The sequence below is a fragment of the Argiope bruennichi genome, chromosome 1 (genome assembly GCF_947563725.1).
Source record: "Argiope bruennichi chromosome 1, qqArgBrue1.1, whole genome shotgun sequence".
In the NCBI taxonomy this organism is placed as follows: Eukaryota; Metazoa; Arthropoda; class Arachnida; order Araneae; family Araneidae; genus Argiope; species Argiope bruennichi.
Genome location: NC_079151.1, coordinates 73797404 through 73817809, shown reverse-complemented (window position 1 = coordinate 73817809; position 20406 = coordinate 73797404). Strand labels below are relative to the sequence as shown.

The following is a 20406-nucleotide window of genomic DNA, read 5'->3' as shown; positions in this document are numbered from 1 at the left end:
GGTGTTTTTTGTGATTCAATTTATCAATTTTCATGCATCTCTGATGTTACCATTTTACATTAATTTTAAAGAGGAAGAAGAAGAAGTAATCTTAATATGCACATTTTTTGCATATTATGAAATGTTTAGTTTTTAGTCCTAACAATCACTTTCATATTCTTTTTTCTTGATGTTAGGTTATAGCATATATTACATACTTCTGAAATGAGACATTTTATAACTTCTGCTTTTTCTTATGTCAATGAAATAATATTTTTTATTAGATATCATGTCATCAAAAAGAAAGTTATACTGATCATAATTTTATTTTGCCATTAGTGTCTTGATATACATTTAAAATTATTGACATAAATTTGATAAATTTTTTAAAAAAAATTTCTTTGGTTTTGAGAAATGATCAAATTGAATATTGTCAGGATTTATATTTATTCTCTGTAAATATTTATATATAATATAATTTAAAATTTATATTATATTTTAAAATAGTTTGCTGATTTTGTCTTTGTATGTCAGATTAAGTATTAAATTTTGCTTTATGAACTACATATTTCTGGTTCTCTGCGATTTAAAGGGTAGATAATTATCTAGTTCTTTGGATTTTTTTTAAAGGTATTGCATATGTCATAATATTTCTTTAATTTCCTGCTTATTAATTTGATACAAATATTCAGTAAATGCGCTTGTGGCCATGATGTTTTTTCTGCAATTTTATATCTTAACAGCTATAATTGACATGAAAATTTGGAAATGTAAATTTATTTAGTGGTTTATTACAATGCTCAATTTATAAACTTTTACAAAATAATATTACAGCATATTAAAATTTATATAAAAAATTTTATTTAACTGACATTCCATTTGGTTTTGAATTTATTTAACATTTGAAATCTAAAATAATACATATGATAATTCATTTTTGTTAGGTTCGCATGTAGTGGTGATTGTCAACTGCTGTGGTTAGTATATGTCATTGTAAATCTTAGATTAATTATCATTCATTATTGTTGATGGATAATATTGGGTAGATTAAAATTAGTGCATTTTCTAAACAGTTTCAAGGATTATTCAGAACAATTGCAAAGTGAGATGAGTAATGTTAAAATGATTCATGAGAATGAACTTAAATGAATGTGAAGTAGGTTTAAAATATATCAAACAACCGAAAAAAAGCTTTATATCAGATGTCATGATAACATTAAGTCATCAGTAAAAAAAAAAAAAAAAAAAAAAAAAAAGGAAAACAATCAGTGCATAAGCAATTTACTATCACAAACTTTAAGAAAAATGTCACAATTTAATTGTCTAATGATTTTTCTGTAGTTGGTTTTAGTTTGTGAGTTATTTATCTTTACTTTTATCAAGAAATTTAGTAAAGGATATTGTTTGATATGAATAATTATATAAGATGTTTTCTGTTTGATCATTATATAATCAATAATCAAAATAAATTGCAAATACAAATTAACCAAGATGTTCGAAATTTCCTTCCATTTTTGTACTTCAAACTGTCAACACTTCACATATTTAACAACAAACGAATTAACTTGTTGTGCAAGTTTAGTAATAGAAAGCAAATTATTTTTAATATTTTCATGTGAAGTTAAATATCTTCATATTGTATAAAGTAAGCAAAATGTCATTAATAATTCTGAAACTTTTCTTTTGTTGTTAAATTGCAGAAAAATTCTTGCATTCACTCTAATTTTCCTGCTTAATATGAATCTTCGATACTTGGTAGCTACTCTAAAGATTGTCTTCAGCTTTACAATAACTGCATTGCAAAGCTTGATCAAGGATTTGAAATAGATTAAGAGTAATTTTTAATTAATTACTGAAAAAATTGAGTAAAATATTAGATAAGATACTTATTACAAGGAACAATAATATTTAAAATATTATTTGAAAATAAATTTAAAATAATTCTTTCAAAAGTCATACAACATTATTTTGAATTTTTAATTGTAATTCTTAAATTGAATGTGACTTCTTATTTATATTTAACATTTAAATCTTTTTCTTACTTCAAATCAGTTTTTAGGAACAGGTGAATTAAAGATTACTAATACTCAGTGGCAGATTTTCGATTAGGTAATCTCTAGAGCTCTAGGCTGGAAGTGGATCACAAATAGGGCGTTTAAAATTTTATTTTCTTTGTTGTAAAATAAAAAAAAATTGTTAAAAATATAAATTTTATCAATTATTATTAGAATAACATCAATATATTCTCCAGTATAATAGGGCTGACTCCTATATATCTATTTCATTCATTTGATTATTAGAATATTTATAAACACTAAACTTTTGCTGCAATATTGTGTATATAAAAGGTAGTAATAAGCAGTTTAGAATCATTGTAGATCAACTAAAATAAATGCAAATAAAATTCATAAAATAAAAAAAATAAATCATTGCCTTATTATTATTTTCATTCTCATATTATGAAAATGAAAGTAACTTTTCTTGTTTAAAAATAGAGGTTACAAAATACTGAAATTCATCACTGCTGCTATTGAGCTTATCACATGTATAGAACAGTTTTAATATATATGTATGGAATGAATATTTAAGGAATTTCATGTAGAGAATTTTTATTTTGACGATTTTTTTTTCTTTTACAGGCACAAAATTTACAAATATTGTGAAGAAATGGCTCAGAATGATCGTTTTTATACAGAAATTTATAATCTTGATACTTTGATGAATGAAAGCTCCTCAAATTTTGGATCTTCAGTCAATATTGATCATCATCGGTAATATTTTTTCACTTTCTTTGTTTTTTCTTAAAAATGCATTTAAAGAATATAATAGGGTTTTTTTTTTTTTTTTTACTATTTCTAATTATTGGTGCATTAATTTAAAAGGCTTGATTTTTTTTACTTGAATTTTATTTAAACAGTTAATGATAATTGTTGTGTAAAATTAAAACACATTCTGGTAATTTATCGAAATTTTTAAATATTGATAGCATTCAAAGTGAAAAACAATATGAGCATCTTCAATTTGAAGCAAGATTTGAAAGTGGGAATCTCAGAAAAGTTTTTTGGGTAAGTAAAATTCTGTATGAAAAATGACTCAATATAGACTCTTTAAATAGTTTATATTTTTATTTTAAGACGATCATTACATTTTCAGTCTGAAAAATCTTTTTGTTGTTATTGTTTTGTTTTAGAAAGGGGGAGAAGAATATGATCTCATACTAAATCCAGATATTAATTCCAAGGGCCATATACAATGGTTTTATTTCGAAGTGTCTGGTATGAAAGCTAATTGCCCATACACATTTAACATCATTAACATGGAAAAGTCTACTAGTCAGTTCAATGAAGGTAATGCGATTTTTATTTTTTTTATTTATTAAAAAAATTTGATATTTTTTTTAATATTTATATATTTATATAATTTTTTTATTTAAAATATTTAATTTTTTTATTAAAATTTTTTTATTTAAAATATTTAATTTTTTTATTTATTTAAAAAAATTTCATATATAATATTTTATGCAAGCAGTTTTATTATTGTTAAAATTTTATTCAATAAGATATATTTTTTATTTGTTTTTGTAGTTGTTTTTTTAAAGATTTATTATATCCAATAATTAAATTTTATAAATATCCTCCTTTTCTTTCCTTTAAAATATTTCTTATTAAATTAGATATTATTTGCTTTTTTCTGAGTCAATCATTATTAGTTTATCAACATTAATAAAATATTTGTTGCAACATATTGTAATCATTGTTTATATTATACATATAAAATCTTGCTTGATATATAAAATATTAATATACCTTTGGTAAATAAATAATATTTTTATTAGATAAGTAATATCTGCCCGTTTTCTGTTTCCTCTTAACTTTTGAGCACTGTTTTTTAATAATCAAATTTAGTTTCATTATTAAATGTCAGTTTATATTCCATAGATAATTTAGCCTATCATCAACTAATTTATCAAAAAAATTATTTGATAGATATATATAATTTGCACTTTTTATTGAAGAAGTTATAATCAATTGTCTTATTTATTGTCTATGAATTATAGACGTGATAAAACAAAGTATAAAAATAAATAAGAACTAAATAAGAACCTATTTTTAAAAATAATTATTCCTAAATAAGAACTTAATTTTTTTTTCATTGTGTTAAAGCTCCCTTCATTCCTTAAAAAAATTATTTTGACACTAAAAAAATTCAGTTGGAAAATCTTTTAGCTATTATAGATTAATAATATTTATTTATTTTATAACTTAAATAGCTTATTTTTCCTATCATCTAATTAGATGACCCTTTTTGTTTTGGGAATGAGTTTATGTTTTGATTCAACTGAAAGTCCATAGAATTATTGAGATGTTAGGCATTTTGCATAGATTTTGCCTCAAATTGCAGTGTCTGTAAATGACTTAATACTAATTTATAATTTTTTGCATGACTTTGGGGTAAATCAGTTAAGTATTAAATAGTTGCTTTTAATAAGTTTTAAAAGTCAAGATGATTTTCTTTATCTTTTTACTAATTGAGAATAAGGAGAAAATCTACCATTACAGTTCAGACATTGTATTATTTAAATAGGGATTAGGCAGAAATTGGTAGTGAAAAAATTACATGTTTTTTCTTTCAATTGTCCTCGAATTTTTTTAAAGACTATATATTAGTTTTTCATTGCATTAATGGGTACAGGCATTTATGAACAGGTATTTACCATTGTGCAGAGCTAATAAAATTACTTAGTTGCTGATAATTTTTTTTCAAATGGTTCTAGTTGGGGAATTTGAGTGAATGAATTTGAATTTTATGTACAATTAAATATAAACTCTAATAAACTTTGAAAACATATCTTTAATGGGCTTTATCAACTAAATGATTTAATGTTTTTTATAATTTATATTGCTATTTAGGTTTTTGTTTTCGTAATTTTAACTAACTTTTGAGACTGTTTAATTTTTCCGTGCTTAAAAATTTCCATTATCTGATACTAGTTAAAATTACAGTCCATATTTTATTTTAGGTATGTGTCCAGTAATGTTTTCTGTAAGAAATCATATGGAGAAAAAGCAAGGTTGGATTCGAGCTGGATCTGACATCTGCTATTTTCGAAATCATTATACTCAAGGCCCTTCAACTAACTCCATTCTTCGTAACAAGCCTTATTACACTTTAACATTCACTGTTACTTTCGAACATACAAATGATGTCTGCTATCTTGCCTATCACTATCCTTATACCTTTACAACACTTCAGGTGTGACTTCTTTTCTTAAACTGTTTAGCATTCAGAACTGAATATAATATTTTCTTTGAATTCCTTTCTTATATCTTTTAGATAATATTACATTAAGAATTTTCTATTTCAATAAGACTTTGTTTCTTTTGTGTGTTTTTTCATGTACATTAAAACAGTTATTTCATTTCTATTTAATGATACAGAAAAAGATTGATACATTAAACAATACTGAAAGTGTTGAGGTATGTCATGATTTGAAATGTAATAATTTATATACCTGATTCTTTGTTACTAAAAATCATTTCTATGTTGGGAGACCATTTTAACTTAAAGTAATATATTTTCCCCCTTACTTTTAATATGCTCATTTGCTGCCAATGCCCATACAGAAAACTGTTCTTAAATGTTAAAATTTGTTTTTTATTCTTCTGCTTTTAAAATTTATTTTCATTTTAAAATTAAATATAATATAATTAAGCAGATTTTTTTATATCCTTGTTGTGCATTTTTTTTTTTTTTTTTTTTTTTTGCTTCACTAAATTTTGCATCATTAAAAAAAATCATTGTTTTTAGAAATAAGTTATTCACTGCAGTATGCATAGGATGTTATTTTACCTTTTCTCTTATGCCAGCTAATTTTTGATTAATATTTGAGTAATATTAGAAATACTTTTTTAATCTTTTTCAGACACATCTTTATTATTGGTTAAACAGTTATGATACAACATCAATATATTTTAAGAAAGATGAATTATGTAGAACTTTAGCTGGAAACTCAGTTCCTCTATTGACAATAACATCAAAACCACTAGACAGTAAGAAGTTTTTATATATCACTATCATTTTCATTACTGTAAGTTGCTTATGTTTCTGATTCTTAATATCTTTTTCCAGCCAATCGTCCATATATTTTTCTAACTGCCAGAGTTCATCCTGGAGAAAGCAATTCTTCTTGGGTCATGAAAGGTATTAGATTCTGTACAAATTTGACATTTATTTTAATAATTATAAATTTATAAAAACTAATTATTCATTGAATGAATTGTTTGAATTAATAATGAAATTCTTTCATCTGAAAAAAACATTTTCTTCCAATCTTTAATAATCTTCAAAGTGCTATGTTGAAAGATATCACAGTAGCATATTGGTAGAGATCAAGGTATCTGAATAGAAAGCCTCATATATAGGTCTTAAAATCTCAAAAGATCCATCATCCATACTGCAGTGCATGCAATTATATTACTGCATGAATAGGGTTTTTGGAGAGTGTAAGGCATGCCAATTTTGGTAACTCTGCTCACCACTTATAGCAACTCCGCTTGCCTAATGGTGAGTGGGGGAGGAGAACAAGGATGAAGAGAGAGATCGGTTGGAAATCGAGGAGGAGAATGGTGCTCTGTTACAGTGTTTGTGTTTCTTTTCGTATTGTATGTTTTACTTTTGTGCTGTGTCCCGTATCAAAATGTGAATAAAAATTTGGGACTAAATTTGGAAGTGATCATTGTTTCTACCACTTATACTAAAGGAATTACATGCAAAGAAGGGTTTTTACATATGGCAATGGGAGGAGGCGAGCAGAGACAAATCACGGAATAAGTGACCTGTGGTCACAACAGAGTTATCATCGTAACCAGTGATCACCAGACTGGAATTTTTGAATCTTCAGAGGCTGTTTCTCAAGGTGGATATTACGATCAGAATCTGACTCCAGGGAAAGAGCAAAAGACCTTATAAATAATTCTACTTAGAATCGAAAGTTCTTGCGTTCACCAGCATTTTAATGTTCTTGCGGCTTCCAGAGTTGACACTAAATTTGAAAGAGATCACTGTCTCTACCACTTTTACTAAAGAAATTCCATGCAAAGAGGGGGTTTTACAGAGAGTAGAACAAGTAATAAGAATACTTGAGTTATTTTTGTTGCCTGGCATTGATATAAGTTTACCTCCCCCCCCCCTTCTCAGATATATATTATTAAACCAAAAAAATATTTTTTATGAATGTATCATTCTACTGTATTATTCTTAATATCGATTGATTTTAGAGAAAGTATTGTAATAATAATAAAACAAGTTAATCGCAAAATTCCCATATCTACACATTGTAGATGTATCTTGTATCAGAAATAAAAAAATTTTTAATAATATTATCTTTCTCTTCATGTACCAATGAGCATGATAACAACAGAAAGATGAAATTTGGTTTAAGGTTTTTACATAAAATTGTATATTCATATTAAATTTCATATCTAAGTCTTCGATAAAAAGAATAATTCTGTGTCTTTGAACGTAATTGTTAAAAAAAGCTAAGAGTTGTATGTATGAAATGTGTCTTGTGGTCTTGCACTGAAATTTTAAATCTGTATCAAATCTATGTACAGTATATGTACAAATTCTCTTCATAATTTTCTTCACTCTACTATGAAACTAAAAAAAAGATCACAATATTTAATAAGCTTAATTAGCTTGTGTGTTATGAATTACATCATAAAAAAATGTAAATAATATTTTATAAATGTAAAAAAATATTTTAATTTCTTGGCACTTGCATTTAAGGAAAAATTTAAACACATTTTCAGATATTGGATTATTTGCAAATATATTGAGACTCTAGGATATTGAAAATATTAAATATTTTCATTTTTGTAACTGTAATTGTACTATTTATCTATAATTAAAAATATTGTAGAAATAAAAAAAAAAACAGTTCAGGGGCAAAATTGGTTTCAAGAAATAGATTGTGGCGAATTGAGATGCGTGATGAGCGAGGATAGAACCTGGGACCTTGTAGTTCACTGTCCAGTAACATGACCACAATACAAAACCAATTGCTCTTACAGTGTAGTTGTTAACTGGCTTATAAGCTTTCACCACAAGATAATTTATTTTGAGTTTTAAGATTAAAAAATAAAGAGGATTTTAAATTATTGTTGCAAAGCATCAGGAATAAGGAAAACATCAGTGACAATCCATCTATGAAAAATTAATTCTGGATATTTTTTATAAGATTTCATTGTTTCTCACAATTTAAAATATTCAGTTGCCTATTCCTACAACAAAATTAATTTTCAGTACTATTTATAAATTGTATTCTAACATGAAAGTTTTTTTGGGTTTTTTTTTGCAGGATCATTAGATTTTCTACTTTCAAACAAAGCCCAAAAACTGAGAGATAGCTATATTTTTAAGGTTGTGCCAATGCTCAATCCTGATGGAGTAATAAATGGATGGTGAGTATGTTGATTGCTTTAATTATGATTCATATTTTTAAATAATTAGTCTCAAGTCTGAAATAATAATATATTATATTGCTGTCCATTTCCTTTATTATTATGTAATTTATTCTCTTTAGAAAAGTTTTCTTGTTTTAGTGCTGATTTAAGATTTAAAAAATATATATATCACTATATTGCATGCATAAATAATATTACTAAGAAAAAGAAATATTTTATTATGATATTGAAATCTGAAAATAGAATTTTTGAATAAAAAGAATTACTAATGTCACAATTTAAACTATGCAACAATGTTTTCCTATGAGTTTTCCCAATTAATTATCTATTTGTTTTACTATGGAGAGCATTCAAATTGTAAGTTATAAATAGTATTTTTACAATTAATCATAATTAATATTTATAAAAGAAGAGAGGTCATTTAGTTGTGTACCAAAATATTATTTATTTTGAAGTTTTATTTGCTTTGTTAAAAAAAAAAAAAAAAAGTCTTTTAACAAAGGTTTTTGAAGGAAAAAAAAAATATCATTCATAAATAATAAATTTTCAGTTGTTTTGATCATTTTATACCATCTTGATAACAAAAAGAAAGATTCCAAATATATTACATTATTTAAAGTGATAAAAGAAATTTTTATAAAAAGAGCCAAAAGAAAACTTAAACATTCATAAGCAAAATTAATTTATTTATTAGGAATAATAGATATTTTTCTAATTCTTATTATAATGTCAACTTTTGTGTTTTTATAGTCATCGACTTTCTCTGTCTGGTCAAGATTTAAATCGCCAGTGGATTACCCCTAATGCGCATTTACATCCTACAATATATTATACAAAATCATTATTCCATTACTTGGCATCTAAAAGTAAAAAACCTCAGGTGTGTATTCATAATCTGTTATGGTTCTTTATATTATCAAAATGTTATTTTGTAAGAATATTTTTTTAATAATATTTTTTTTTCATTAATGATATAATAATATAAATTAAGGTTAATAAACTGCATTGTATAAAATTCTGATAGTGTGTGTTTGTGTGCACATATGCACATGCTGATACTTTTTATACTATTAATTTTTTCAAAGATGTATTTACTGACGTGATCAAAAATTAGATGTGATAATTTGAAAGTAAAACATAACGTTGAGAAAACTGATAAAATATTTTTAAAAATTAAGTAGTATAAAAAGGGAGAAACAGTAGCCCTGGATAATCTTTGAAAAAATTTAAATATCGCTTTAAAATTTTAAAAAGTTGCTTATTTTTTTAAATTAATTTGAATTCTAATTTAATTTTTTTTAATTATTATGTGCAGCTGTACAATTATTTGTCAAATCCTGATGTGGTTTAAACTTGGAGTAAATTGATTTAGTAATACTTGATCATAATTTGAATATATTTTCATTGGAAAATTTGGCTGATTTTTGAAAAGAAAATTAAAAATGCACTTAAACTCTTTGTGCATTTTGTGAAGTGAGCTCTTTGTTTTATATTTTTTGTACCAAGCAAAATGCACAATATTGCCATTTATTACAAAAATGTGATTGCAGTTTTGATATATTTCTGTAAATGAGATTGGAGAATATATTTGAGTTTACTTATGAAGTGAAATGCTCTTTACCTATCCTGGCTGAATTTTGATAGCCTACACTGAAATATGATAAGTGCACTCCTTTTAAATTTTGTTTTTGTGCCTTCGTATATATGTAAAAATATTAACATGTTTGTTGTTTGAGCAATAATCATAGAATTCTATATCTGCAATGTTTTATCAATCCTAGAACGTATTTGGACATTTTTCATAATCTTTATGTCTTATCAAAATATGCCAGATATGATTTATAATTTTAAATTCATTTGTTATATCATTTGTTTTAGTACAAAAGGATGTAAAAATAAGTCAATTTAACCACTTCGGCCCATAAGATGATTTGATGCAATATTATTTTCATAAATAATTATATGATGTGAAAAATATTGGTATTTATTAACATCCTTGTGGTGGTTAGTTTACATTTAACATATATTTTTTTATCTGAAAAACACTTACTCTTTCAAACAAATTAGAAAAAAAAACAGCTATAAAAGGCATAATACTTCTTGTAGAATGGAGTATTACATTAGAATAAGATGGAAAAATTATTCTATGTGTAAAATGTGCATATATATCATTGACTTGAGCAAAAATTTACGATATATACTTAGAATTAGTAACATGAATGAAATGTGTATTTCCTTTCTTCTTTACTTTCTCATGATCAATAAGCCAATGCAGTAGATTATCTTGGTTTTAATCTTATAGTCTCAATAGCATTATGCATAGTCATTGCGATTCAAAAGAATGACTTCCATTGCATTTTTTATACTGAAGGGGTATAGTGAATTGAATCAATGTAACACTACATTTCTGTGACCAAAAAAAAAAGCTTATTATATAGTACAGGAAGCACAGGAGTTAAGGGGTTAACTGATTGCAATCATTATGTAATTAAAATTATGTAACTCATCAATACCATATGGTATTAATTAGATGTTGTGTTTCAATATTCAGTTCAATTTGTTGTGAAATATTTTAGAATATTTCATAACTTCATGCTCAAGAATATGTCCTTGTCTTTTTTCATAAAATGTTTTGTTTGAGAATTTTTCTAAAACAGTTGATTGAAATATACCATATTTTTAATAAACAATCTCCCCTTTTCGAATAATGTATATTTTTTGTATCAAATTTTTAAAATACTTTAGGCATTTTGTGATTACCATGGGCATTCTCGTAGAAGCAATGCATTCTTTTTTGGTTGCAATCCAGAACAATCCTGGTGGCCAAGTGATGAAACAAAGCCTGACTGTGAAAGTTTTAAGGTATGACTTTTTGACATGTAGATTATATTTATAGACTATCTATAAATCGTGTCATGCATAGTGAAAAAAAAATATTTTACAAGACAAACTGTTGGATTTAGAACAACCAAATATGGCACATAGATTGGATAGTTTTTCAAAATTGTAATTGGAAATTTAAAAATAACAAAATTTTTAAGGCTTTTCCTCAAAAATATCCTGGCATATTATTGTATGAAAATAATTTTTAAATTATTTTAAAATTTGGAAAATAAACTTTTTAGAGGTATCAGTACTAGTTCTGTACATTTTTTTTCTCTAATTTAAATAAATATTTCTTAAATATTCTCTTTTACAATAATATCTTTATTTGTTTTAGTTACTGGAAATTCACTTACGATACAAAATGTTATAATAAAAATGTTTAGTTATCATCCACTTTACGATACAAAATGCAACTTTTTGCTCATGTTATTGTTTAGAATTTAGAACAAATTTTATAAACAAAATAAAAATAGGTGAATTAAAATTAAAATATCATTATGCTGTTATGTTTTGAACTAGAGGCTTAACTCTCTTTTAAATTTTTCAATGAAAAAGCATTAAATATTTTGATGTTAGATGCCTTATTTGCATTGTATTTATACAGATACTTCCTATTTTGATGGACGAAATGGCGCCAACTTTCAGCCTAGAGGATTGTGATTTTACTATTGAAAGGTGTCGTGAGTCTACTGGAAGAGTTACTGTCTGGAGGCAATTTGATGTTGCTCTGAGTTATACCTTAGAATGTTCTTATGGAGGTTGTAGTCAAGGAAAATATGCTGTAAGATTTATTTATTTTGTTTTTGTGCATAAAAAAATTATAATTTCTAAGTACTTGTTGACTAGTATTGTTTTGTGTTAGTTCAAAATTAAATTATTTTTTTCATCATTGCTATTTGAATAATTATTTTTTTTATTAATTTTTGTATTTCTGTTACTGCTTTTTATATTTGCTTATTAGATATGATCTGTAAGTGGTTAAAGAAAAGAAAATATGCTTGATGTTCTTTAGTTCTTTTGAGAAGAAAAAATGAGGAATAAGTTCACATTAGGACAAACTATATTTTTCATAGAGCCTTAGATCTTAATCTATTCATTTTAACAGGAAAAGAAAATTTTTGAGTACGTTGATCTTTTACTTAAGAGAAGAGTTTCAGGGAGAGCATCCTTTAGAGGACCTTTAAAATGGTATTTGTCTTGTCCTTTGCAATGGAAATTCATGTGATGAGTTCTTAAGAAGTTTCGATTTTCAAACCTCAAGAACATAGAAACCATTCCATTGAATTACTTGAGATCTTTAAAGAATTCCCAATTTCAAATCTCAAGAACGTAGAATCCAAACCATTGGATTGATGAATCTGAAGCTAAACTTATTGTAATTAAAAGCAAATATGTGTGGTAAACAATGTTTCAGAGTTTGGTTAAGTCATTTTGTGTAAAGAGTGGAACATTCTAGAGTAGATCAAGTGGCATGTGTTCCAGAAGCTTATCGTTTACAGCATTTAACATGTTGAAATATGTTGTTGCTTTTTTTGTGTGTGTGTTTTTACTTTTATTACAGCTTGTGAAACATATAAAATAATTAATTATGCATTTTACCATTTACTATGTACCAAAATATACAACTTTATATACTTTTTTCAATATAGGGTTATCATATGGGTATTCCACAACTCGAAGATACTGGAATGAAATTATGTCAGTGTTTTGGAAAACTAGTGATTGATGCTCACAGCAACCGAGTATGGAGTTCTATACCTATAGATGTGAAATCTTTTCCCCTTTCAAGGTTGGTCATATGTGCATACTTCTATTAGTTTGACAATTTACATTTTATTCATAGGTTACTTTTGATAAATTATTTTATAGGTTGAAACAAAGATAGAATTTCTATTTGAAATCCAGTCATAAAGTGATATTTAAATCCTTTCTGTCATCCTAAATTCATACTGCTATCTGAATCAGAGTTATTAAATCTTTATATGTTTTGGAAAGTCATAAATCTGCCATGCACATTCACAATAAATGCTATTGCAATGTACAAATTTAATCATGCATGGCTTCATAGAGGTAAGACTTTATAATTCATTAGATGCTTAGCAAAATTGATTTGTATTCTCGTGTTTTCATCATTTTGCAAACATACTGCTAATACACTCATACTTTTATTTTATCTTATATTTTTAATTCAAATGCATCTTATTAGTATTTATGTGAAATTAAGTTAATTGAATTGGGTTTAATATCTATACATAATCTTTTAGACTTAATATTAATTCATACCTTGAATACTATAACCATAAAAGTTATTTTTTAGTTGGATAGATATGAAATAGATGACATATTTGAATTAATTAGCAATTTTTTTCTATTATAAAAAAATTATATAGAAATTTAAAATAGCTATGTATTGCAAAATTATAGGTATAAATTAATTTTTCGATTAAATAAAATTGGATATTTTAAAAAAGAAGCTAATTAAATTTAAAATTTTAACTATCATTAGAAAAATATTAATCTGAAAAGAAAAATATTATGAAGAATGTTCTTTGGAGTCTGAATTTTTATAAGAACAGAAAAACAAGAGAAAACAATTCAGTTAAATAATGACCATCTATATGAAAACAGCATGCTTTAAATTCCATTATTTTTATTCTTCATAAGAACTTCACTTTTTGTTAGTAACTGCTAACTGAAAATAATTTAACTTAGGTCAGTGTGCATGAATGCTTATCCTTTTTTTTCCCCCTGTTTGTCCAATGATAGATATTAATTCTCATAGATGATAGATAATAACTTGATTGAAATGCAACATTTCTTTTGAATATGCCTTCATTTAGTGGAAAAAAAAACAGTAAAGAGAAATTACTTTTCATTTGAATAATATCTACTATGAAAAAATTGTTCACGAAAAAGACTGGGAAAGAACTTCTTAGAGAGATATTATTAACACACATTAGTAGAAGCTGGGTGTACTTCGTAATTTCAATGTAGCCAAATAAACACCACAAATGACTAATTTTTTTATTAAAATGGAAGATAATTAATTGGAAAATTATTGCTTGATTAAATAATTTTAATAGTTTTTTAAATATTATATTAGTTCTTTTTAAATTCATGAAGTAATTTAAAATTGTATTTTCAGCTTTGAGAAACCATCCAGATCTAAATTTTGTACTTCATCTACTTCTACTGAAACTGATGATGAATTTGATGACTGTGATGAAGACGAGCAAACAATATGATTATAGTTTGAACTTATGTATAATAATATAGGCAGAATAATATTATCTAAATTTATATAAGTTCATCATTTTCTACTTATTAAATATTAAATAAAATTCTATTATATTTGGAATGTATATTTTATTTCATTAGAATTTATTTGTATTAAGTCGTAACAAATGTGCACAATGCGAGCCCATGAGTAAATACAATGTATTACTAAATGAAATAAATTTTTAACAGTGTTTATATTCACTAGAATGTCATATTCAGTGTTTTCAAAACTGTTAAGATTCGTTTTAGTATTATTGTAAATTGAGAAAAAGTATATTCAGATCAGATTATTAGATTAAAAAGAATTTTTGGAGTAAACCAGAAGTATTGATTTCTTATTTGCTTATTTGACATTTGAGAAATTGAGAAAACTTTTTTATAACTTTAAATTTCTCCTGATTGAAATTCTTATAGCAGTTTTATAAATAAATTTCTAGAGAATGTATATCAAGACTTTCAAAATTAGATTTCATCGATTAACCAAATAGATTGGAAAATTCAAGAATGTATCAAAGCATTGCATGTAATTATTTTTACTAATCAAATGCCTCAGTTGAGAGAATATGAAGCCTTTCTGGTTAGCTATAACTTTGCCTGTGTTAAAAACTATTTGTCTCAGTATTTTGTTGCTTCTAAGTTCATCGTAAATACTTTGTTCAAGATTTCTGTGCTTTGATTTTGATGTATTATTTATCCAAGGCTCCAGCTATGATTAATTGTCAAAATATGTGCAATTAAAAATATTTTAAATTTTTAAAATAAAGCTGATTTATTAGATAAGCGACCAATATTCTGAAAACTCAGTAAAGGAAAGCCATTCATATTCTAAGAATGTTTCTGAATCTGAGAAAAATGTCTGCCAAAATGATGAATTTTCAAATATCATCAACCACCAAATATTTATATGATTTGATTTTAATATCAAAAGAAAATGTGAAAACTTCTGATGAATTTCTATATGTAGGTTTCATTGTTTATTTAGGATTATTCCATTTCTTCCTTCCATGCTTATATCTAAATTCAGTTAGTTTACATATTTATTAAGTTTATAGATGAAAGAAAACTATTTTAGTTAAAGCAAGTACTTAAAATTTTTATATGTATAAAAAAATATATTATATGTTTATCCTAAAACCTCTCTACCTCAAAATATTTTTTCTGTGTTTATGATTTTCAGTTGTGTATTGCTTTAAAAGTATTGTTAGGTAAGTATGAATCAGTTAATATAAAGAATTTCTACAATTGGCTGAAAATGAGATATGTGTCTTTCTAGTTAAAATCATATGGAAATGAGTTGAGAACTGTCTTAATTGTTGGTGAACATGAAGATTGTGAATCGAACAATATAATAATTTTCATTGTTTGAATCTGATTTTTTTTTTTTTTATGAAATTAGTGTTTTATTGATTCTCCTGCATGTGATAAATATTTTTATAAGACATATTTACTTATTACTTTAGAATATTCCTTTCTGCAATTTTTGTTTTATTTAGTTACTTTGGGATTATAAGACCTCAGGAGTTTTATTAATTCAGTTTAAATCAAAACTTTGTTAATGGATGTAGAGTTATTAATTCAACCAAAGTTGTGTTCATTTTATTACAATAAACTAAGGTTGTCACATATTATTATTAAACAGAACTTAAAGGCTCCTGATGTTTTTTTATTAAAATAAGTGTGTTGTACTTAATAAAAAATAACAAGAGCTAACAAAATATTGAATAATTAGAATATTGTTTTTAAATCAGTAGTGGATTTAGGTATTTTACGACCCTAAGCAGTACATTTTTATATATTACTTATTTGTTTTAGTTTAATTTTTTTTATTAACTGTTGCAAATATATAATTATTTTTATTTATCTATTATAACTTTAGAGTGTCCGACATTCACTTTTGTATTCAATATTATTGAAGCAGATGCTTTGGTTTTATAAATATTCTAATAACTAGTGAACACAATCGAACTTATGGGAATCTGACCAGTTTGTTAATATTATTCTAACATATTTTCATTTATAGAATTTTTACTTTTTTCCGAGCTTAGTTATTTGTTAAGAAACTTTTAAAAAAAAGTTTTTTAAATCTGGCCCATTTTCAGTCTAGAGCTGTAGGCAGCTACCTAATTAGAAACCCATCACTGTCCCTAGGATATTTTATCTGTTTGTAACATTTGCATTAAAATTAAATAAAATGTTTTCTTGTCAAAGCAAAAAAAAAATTATCTGTTTGTAACATTTGCATTAAAATTAAATAAAATGTTTTCTTGTCAAAGCATTATTTTTATTAATATGATGGAGAAATCTATTATAATTGTTAAATTAAATTACCAGTAATTAAATTGATTAGAACAATTACATTTTTGTAATTTTTTTAATAACAAAAAAATTTGAGATATTAATAAACTGCAAAATCTAATTATGCAATTAAATTTCAATCCCAGTTTTCAACCCATTGATTAGAAAAATGATGTAAAAAATTTTTCTGTTTTTAAATTTATAAAGCATAGTTAAAATTAATAATAATCTTAACTAATATTTAAGTTCATTTACTTTAAATTTTGTTTTGTACAGAAAAGATATTTAATCTTTGGGATGTAAGATTATTATGAAGGTTGTGCATAAATTTTAGAAATTTATTGCCGAAGAAATTTTTTCTTAACAAACAGAGCTGTGATAAAAGCAGAACTATGTTCAGTAGTCTTAACCATTTTTAGATAAGATTTATTGGAAATTTTTTGTACTTCTTAGAAAGGCCATGCTGCAAAAAAGAGAAAAAAAAAAAAACTTTCTGATAATATGAAAGAATAAATTGCCTTTAATTAAAAAAATGTTGCAAAATATCTAGCATATACATATATACAATCAATCTTAATTTTTTAGAAATTTTGAATGCATTTCAAATTATGCTTTAATTTTTTGGGTACATGTTCTGTATTTGTTTGAATTTATGTTTCCTTTTTTTTTTTTGTATTTCTAATTAGCTTGTCACAATATCATTTAGCAGTATATATTTTAACTAATAAGAAATAAATGAATTCTTATGTAAAAACTACTGCCTTCACATTTTCAAAAATTTAAATGCGCTTCAAATAAAAAAATCATTTCAAATAAATATGTAGTCAAACGGTTAATGTAAAGTGAGTATTTTAAAAAAAAAAAAATGATCAAGTGCAAACAATAATAAGTTGAAATAAAATTTTACTTGGTTAAGGTTTTAAGTTCTTTTTTTTCTTCTTTGTAATTTGAGGCTAAAAGAAATAAATATTTATGCAATTCTTTAATGTATTATATTACACAATGATTTCAAAATTGGGACCTTGTAGCATTTTAACATATTTCTGTTCATGAAATACTTTGATTCTTGAATACACATGATGTTTGGCGTTTTGAATTTTATTTTTTGGTTTTAAAACGTTATTTACATTTATACTTAATGGTTGGCTTTGATAGGCAGTTTTTTGCCATTCTTCTGTGTGCATTGATATTATCTATATTTTAAGTTCCTAAGTGTGCTATGTTTCAGTATTGCTGTGTTTATAATGTTTTATATAATGTGTATTGTTTATTATGAATCAATTAAGAAAATTAGTTTGTAAATTGAATTTTTTGTGTATAATACTGGTAGATTATTTTCCTGTTTTATCCAATGTTATGGAAATTTGTGTCATTCTTATGTTTATAAATTAAAGGTAAATTACTGATAGATGTCTTAAAATGTGAGATTTTGTTATTGTTGCTATTTTATTTTATAAATTATTTGTGCATAAATGTTTTATTTGTTAATATATACATATAAATAAAGCTGAAAATTCTACTATATATTCCAGTTGCACCTTTTCTCTCATCAAAATGATCGTAATATACGACAACATAAGCATTAGTGTGGAACAAAAAAACGAACTTTTGATTTTTATTTTGGAATAGCGCAGAAAAGCTGCCTTTTGGTTTAGATAAAATAAATTATAAATATAAGTAATATTATAGTATGTCTTGAAATGCCACAAGAGCTTTAAAATTTCATAAAATTGAAATTTTTGCTACATTTTAAAGGTTTTTTTTAACGAAATAATCAGCTTTTGATTTTTAATTTGTAATAGCGTAGAAAAGATTTCTTTTGGTACTGATAAGATAGATAAAAATTATAAAAATATATATTAGAGTACATCTTGTGGTGCCACAAGGACGTAAAATTTTCATAAAAACACACTTTTTGCAACTTTTTAAAGATTTTTGCAAGCTTCCATTAGGAAATAAAAAGCTTTAAATAGGTGTTATAATATGAATAGAAAAATAAAAAAAACAATTTTACTTTTGCATTCGTTTGGCATCCAGGAAGCGGAGTCATAGCTGAAGTAGATGTTATTGAGGAGAGGCGGGGTTTTGACTGCATTGTGATGAGATCAGAACTGGTGCTGATTTGAGTCTCCGCTCCGTCTGTTGTGTAATGATTAACGTAAGTGATTTGTGAATTTATACGCTTGTGTACTTTGTAGTTAGTAAAAATGACTCAAGTTAAGTTAGTGAAGACAAGACAAATGTTAGAATGCCCTATTTCTGGGAAGTTTCGTGATTTGCTTGAAGTTGAATTGCCTACTTACGAATCTGTTATGAAGTGTTATTGTTATATTAGACATAATCTCAAAATTGCTTCCGCGAAGGATCCTTCTGTAAGTGAAATATGTGACACTTTAGTTAGCAAAATAGAGCAAATATGGTCAAGAGCTTCTATTCCCTTATTTCTAGCAAAAGAATTTTACGAATGATAAAAGCTTATCATAATAAATACAGGAATTTATTAAAGTCTGAAAACAGAAAAGGTTCAAATAAGTTCTACTCCAACCTCAGAAAATTTAGAGAAGAAGCTAAACGTTTATTTAATATTCCTGCCTGTAAATGTGTAAATTTTAATGAACTTGCATAAAGGAGTACCAGTTATGGAACAAGTTTCTAAAAGATCAACGCTCTAACAGGAAATGGTTATAGGTAACATTGATGTAGGTACCACAAGCGTTTTGTGGAAGAGAGAAGGAGGAAAAAAAGTAAACAACTACAGAAAATAGTTAAGTTTAATCAAAAACGGGCAAAAAATACTAGTGTGCCAGAAATGGTTATTGACATAGCTGAAGAACAACAGTGTTCTTTAAGAGAGCACAAACAAGAAGAAACAGACCAACCAGATCCATCAAATAGACAAGAAGAGATAAAACTACCAGACCCTTCGAAACTGAACGAAGGGAAAAGCACTCAAATGCGTATTAAGTTGCCATCTGTAGCTTCTATTGTTGACCATATCAGAAGATCAGATAGAGCTGCTGCAGCTATAGCTAGTGCTGCTTTGCAGTGTAATCACAGAAGAAAACAAAATCTATGTAATAGGATGAAAATTAGAAGAGCAATATCAACAAATCGAAGAGTTCTCATTAGAGAAATCGTTATACTCAGATAACCAAAAATAGAGGATTGTTTTTTGATAGCAGAAAAGACAACGATTGGTCAAGAAAAGAGAGGTAGTAAGTTGTATAAAAAGTTATTTCAGAAGTGCACATTTCACTAATAGCGAAATCAAAGTTTTTAGGCCATGTAACACATAAATATGGTGCCGGAAAAGACAGGATACTCGAATTTCTTAAAGATAGAGAACACAACAAACAACTTTTGAACTTTACTGCTTTTGGATATAATAATGCTGCTGCTGGGTATAATATAATCTGCTTTACTGGGTATAATAATGGTGTTATTTCTTTGATGGAAAAGGAAATAGGAAGACCTTTACAATGGTTAATCTGTTTGCTCCTTT

At 25.5% G+C, this 20406-nt stretch overlaps 1 protein-coding gene across 5 annotated transcripts in view; it reads left to right on the top strand.

The window, feature by feature from the left end:
• LOC129963754 (cytosolic carboxypeptidase 1-like) overlaps positions 1-18367 on the top strand; it is a 59914-nt gene extending 41547 nt beyond the window's left edge. For 4 of the 5 annotated variants that reach the window (XM_056078326.1, XM_056078318.1, XM_056078302.1 and 1 more), the window contains exons 13-25: positions 924-956; positions 2619-2750; positions 2966-3044; positions 3170-3326; positions 5000-5232; positions 5903-6029; positions 6109-6180; positions 8339-8441; positions 9195-9324; positions 11190-11306; positions 11935-12111; positions 12980-13119; positions 14476-18367. In XM_056078326.1, the coding sequence (XP_055934301.1) occupies positions 924-956; positions 2619-2750; positions 2966-3044; positions 3170-3326; positions 5000-5232; positions 5903-6029; positions 6109-6180; positions 8339-8441; positions 9195-9324; positions 11190-11306; positions 11935-12111; positions 12980-13119; positions 14476-14575 (1600 nt within the window). In that variant the 3' untranslated portion in view covers positions 14576-18367. The remainder of the gene's footprint in view (positions 1-923; positions 957-2618; positions 2751-2965; positions 3045-3169; positions 3327-4999; positions 5233-5902; positions 6030-6108; positions 6181-8338; positions 8442-9194; positions 9325-11189; positions 11307-11934; positions 12112-12979; positions 13120-14475) is intronic. The other variant, XM_056078310.1, reaches the window with a different exon arrangement.
• Positions 18368-20406: the final 2039 nt, after the last annotated feature.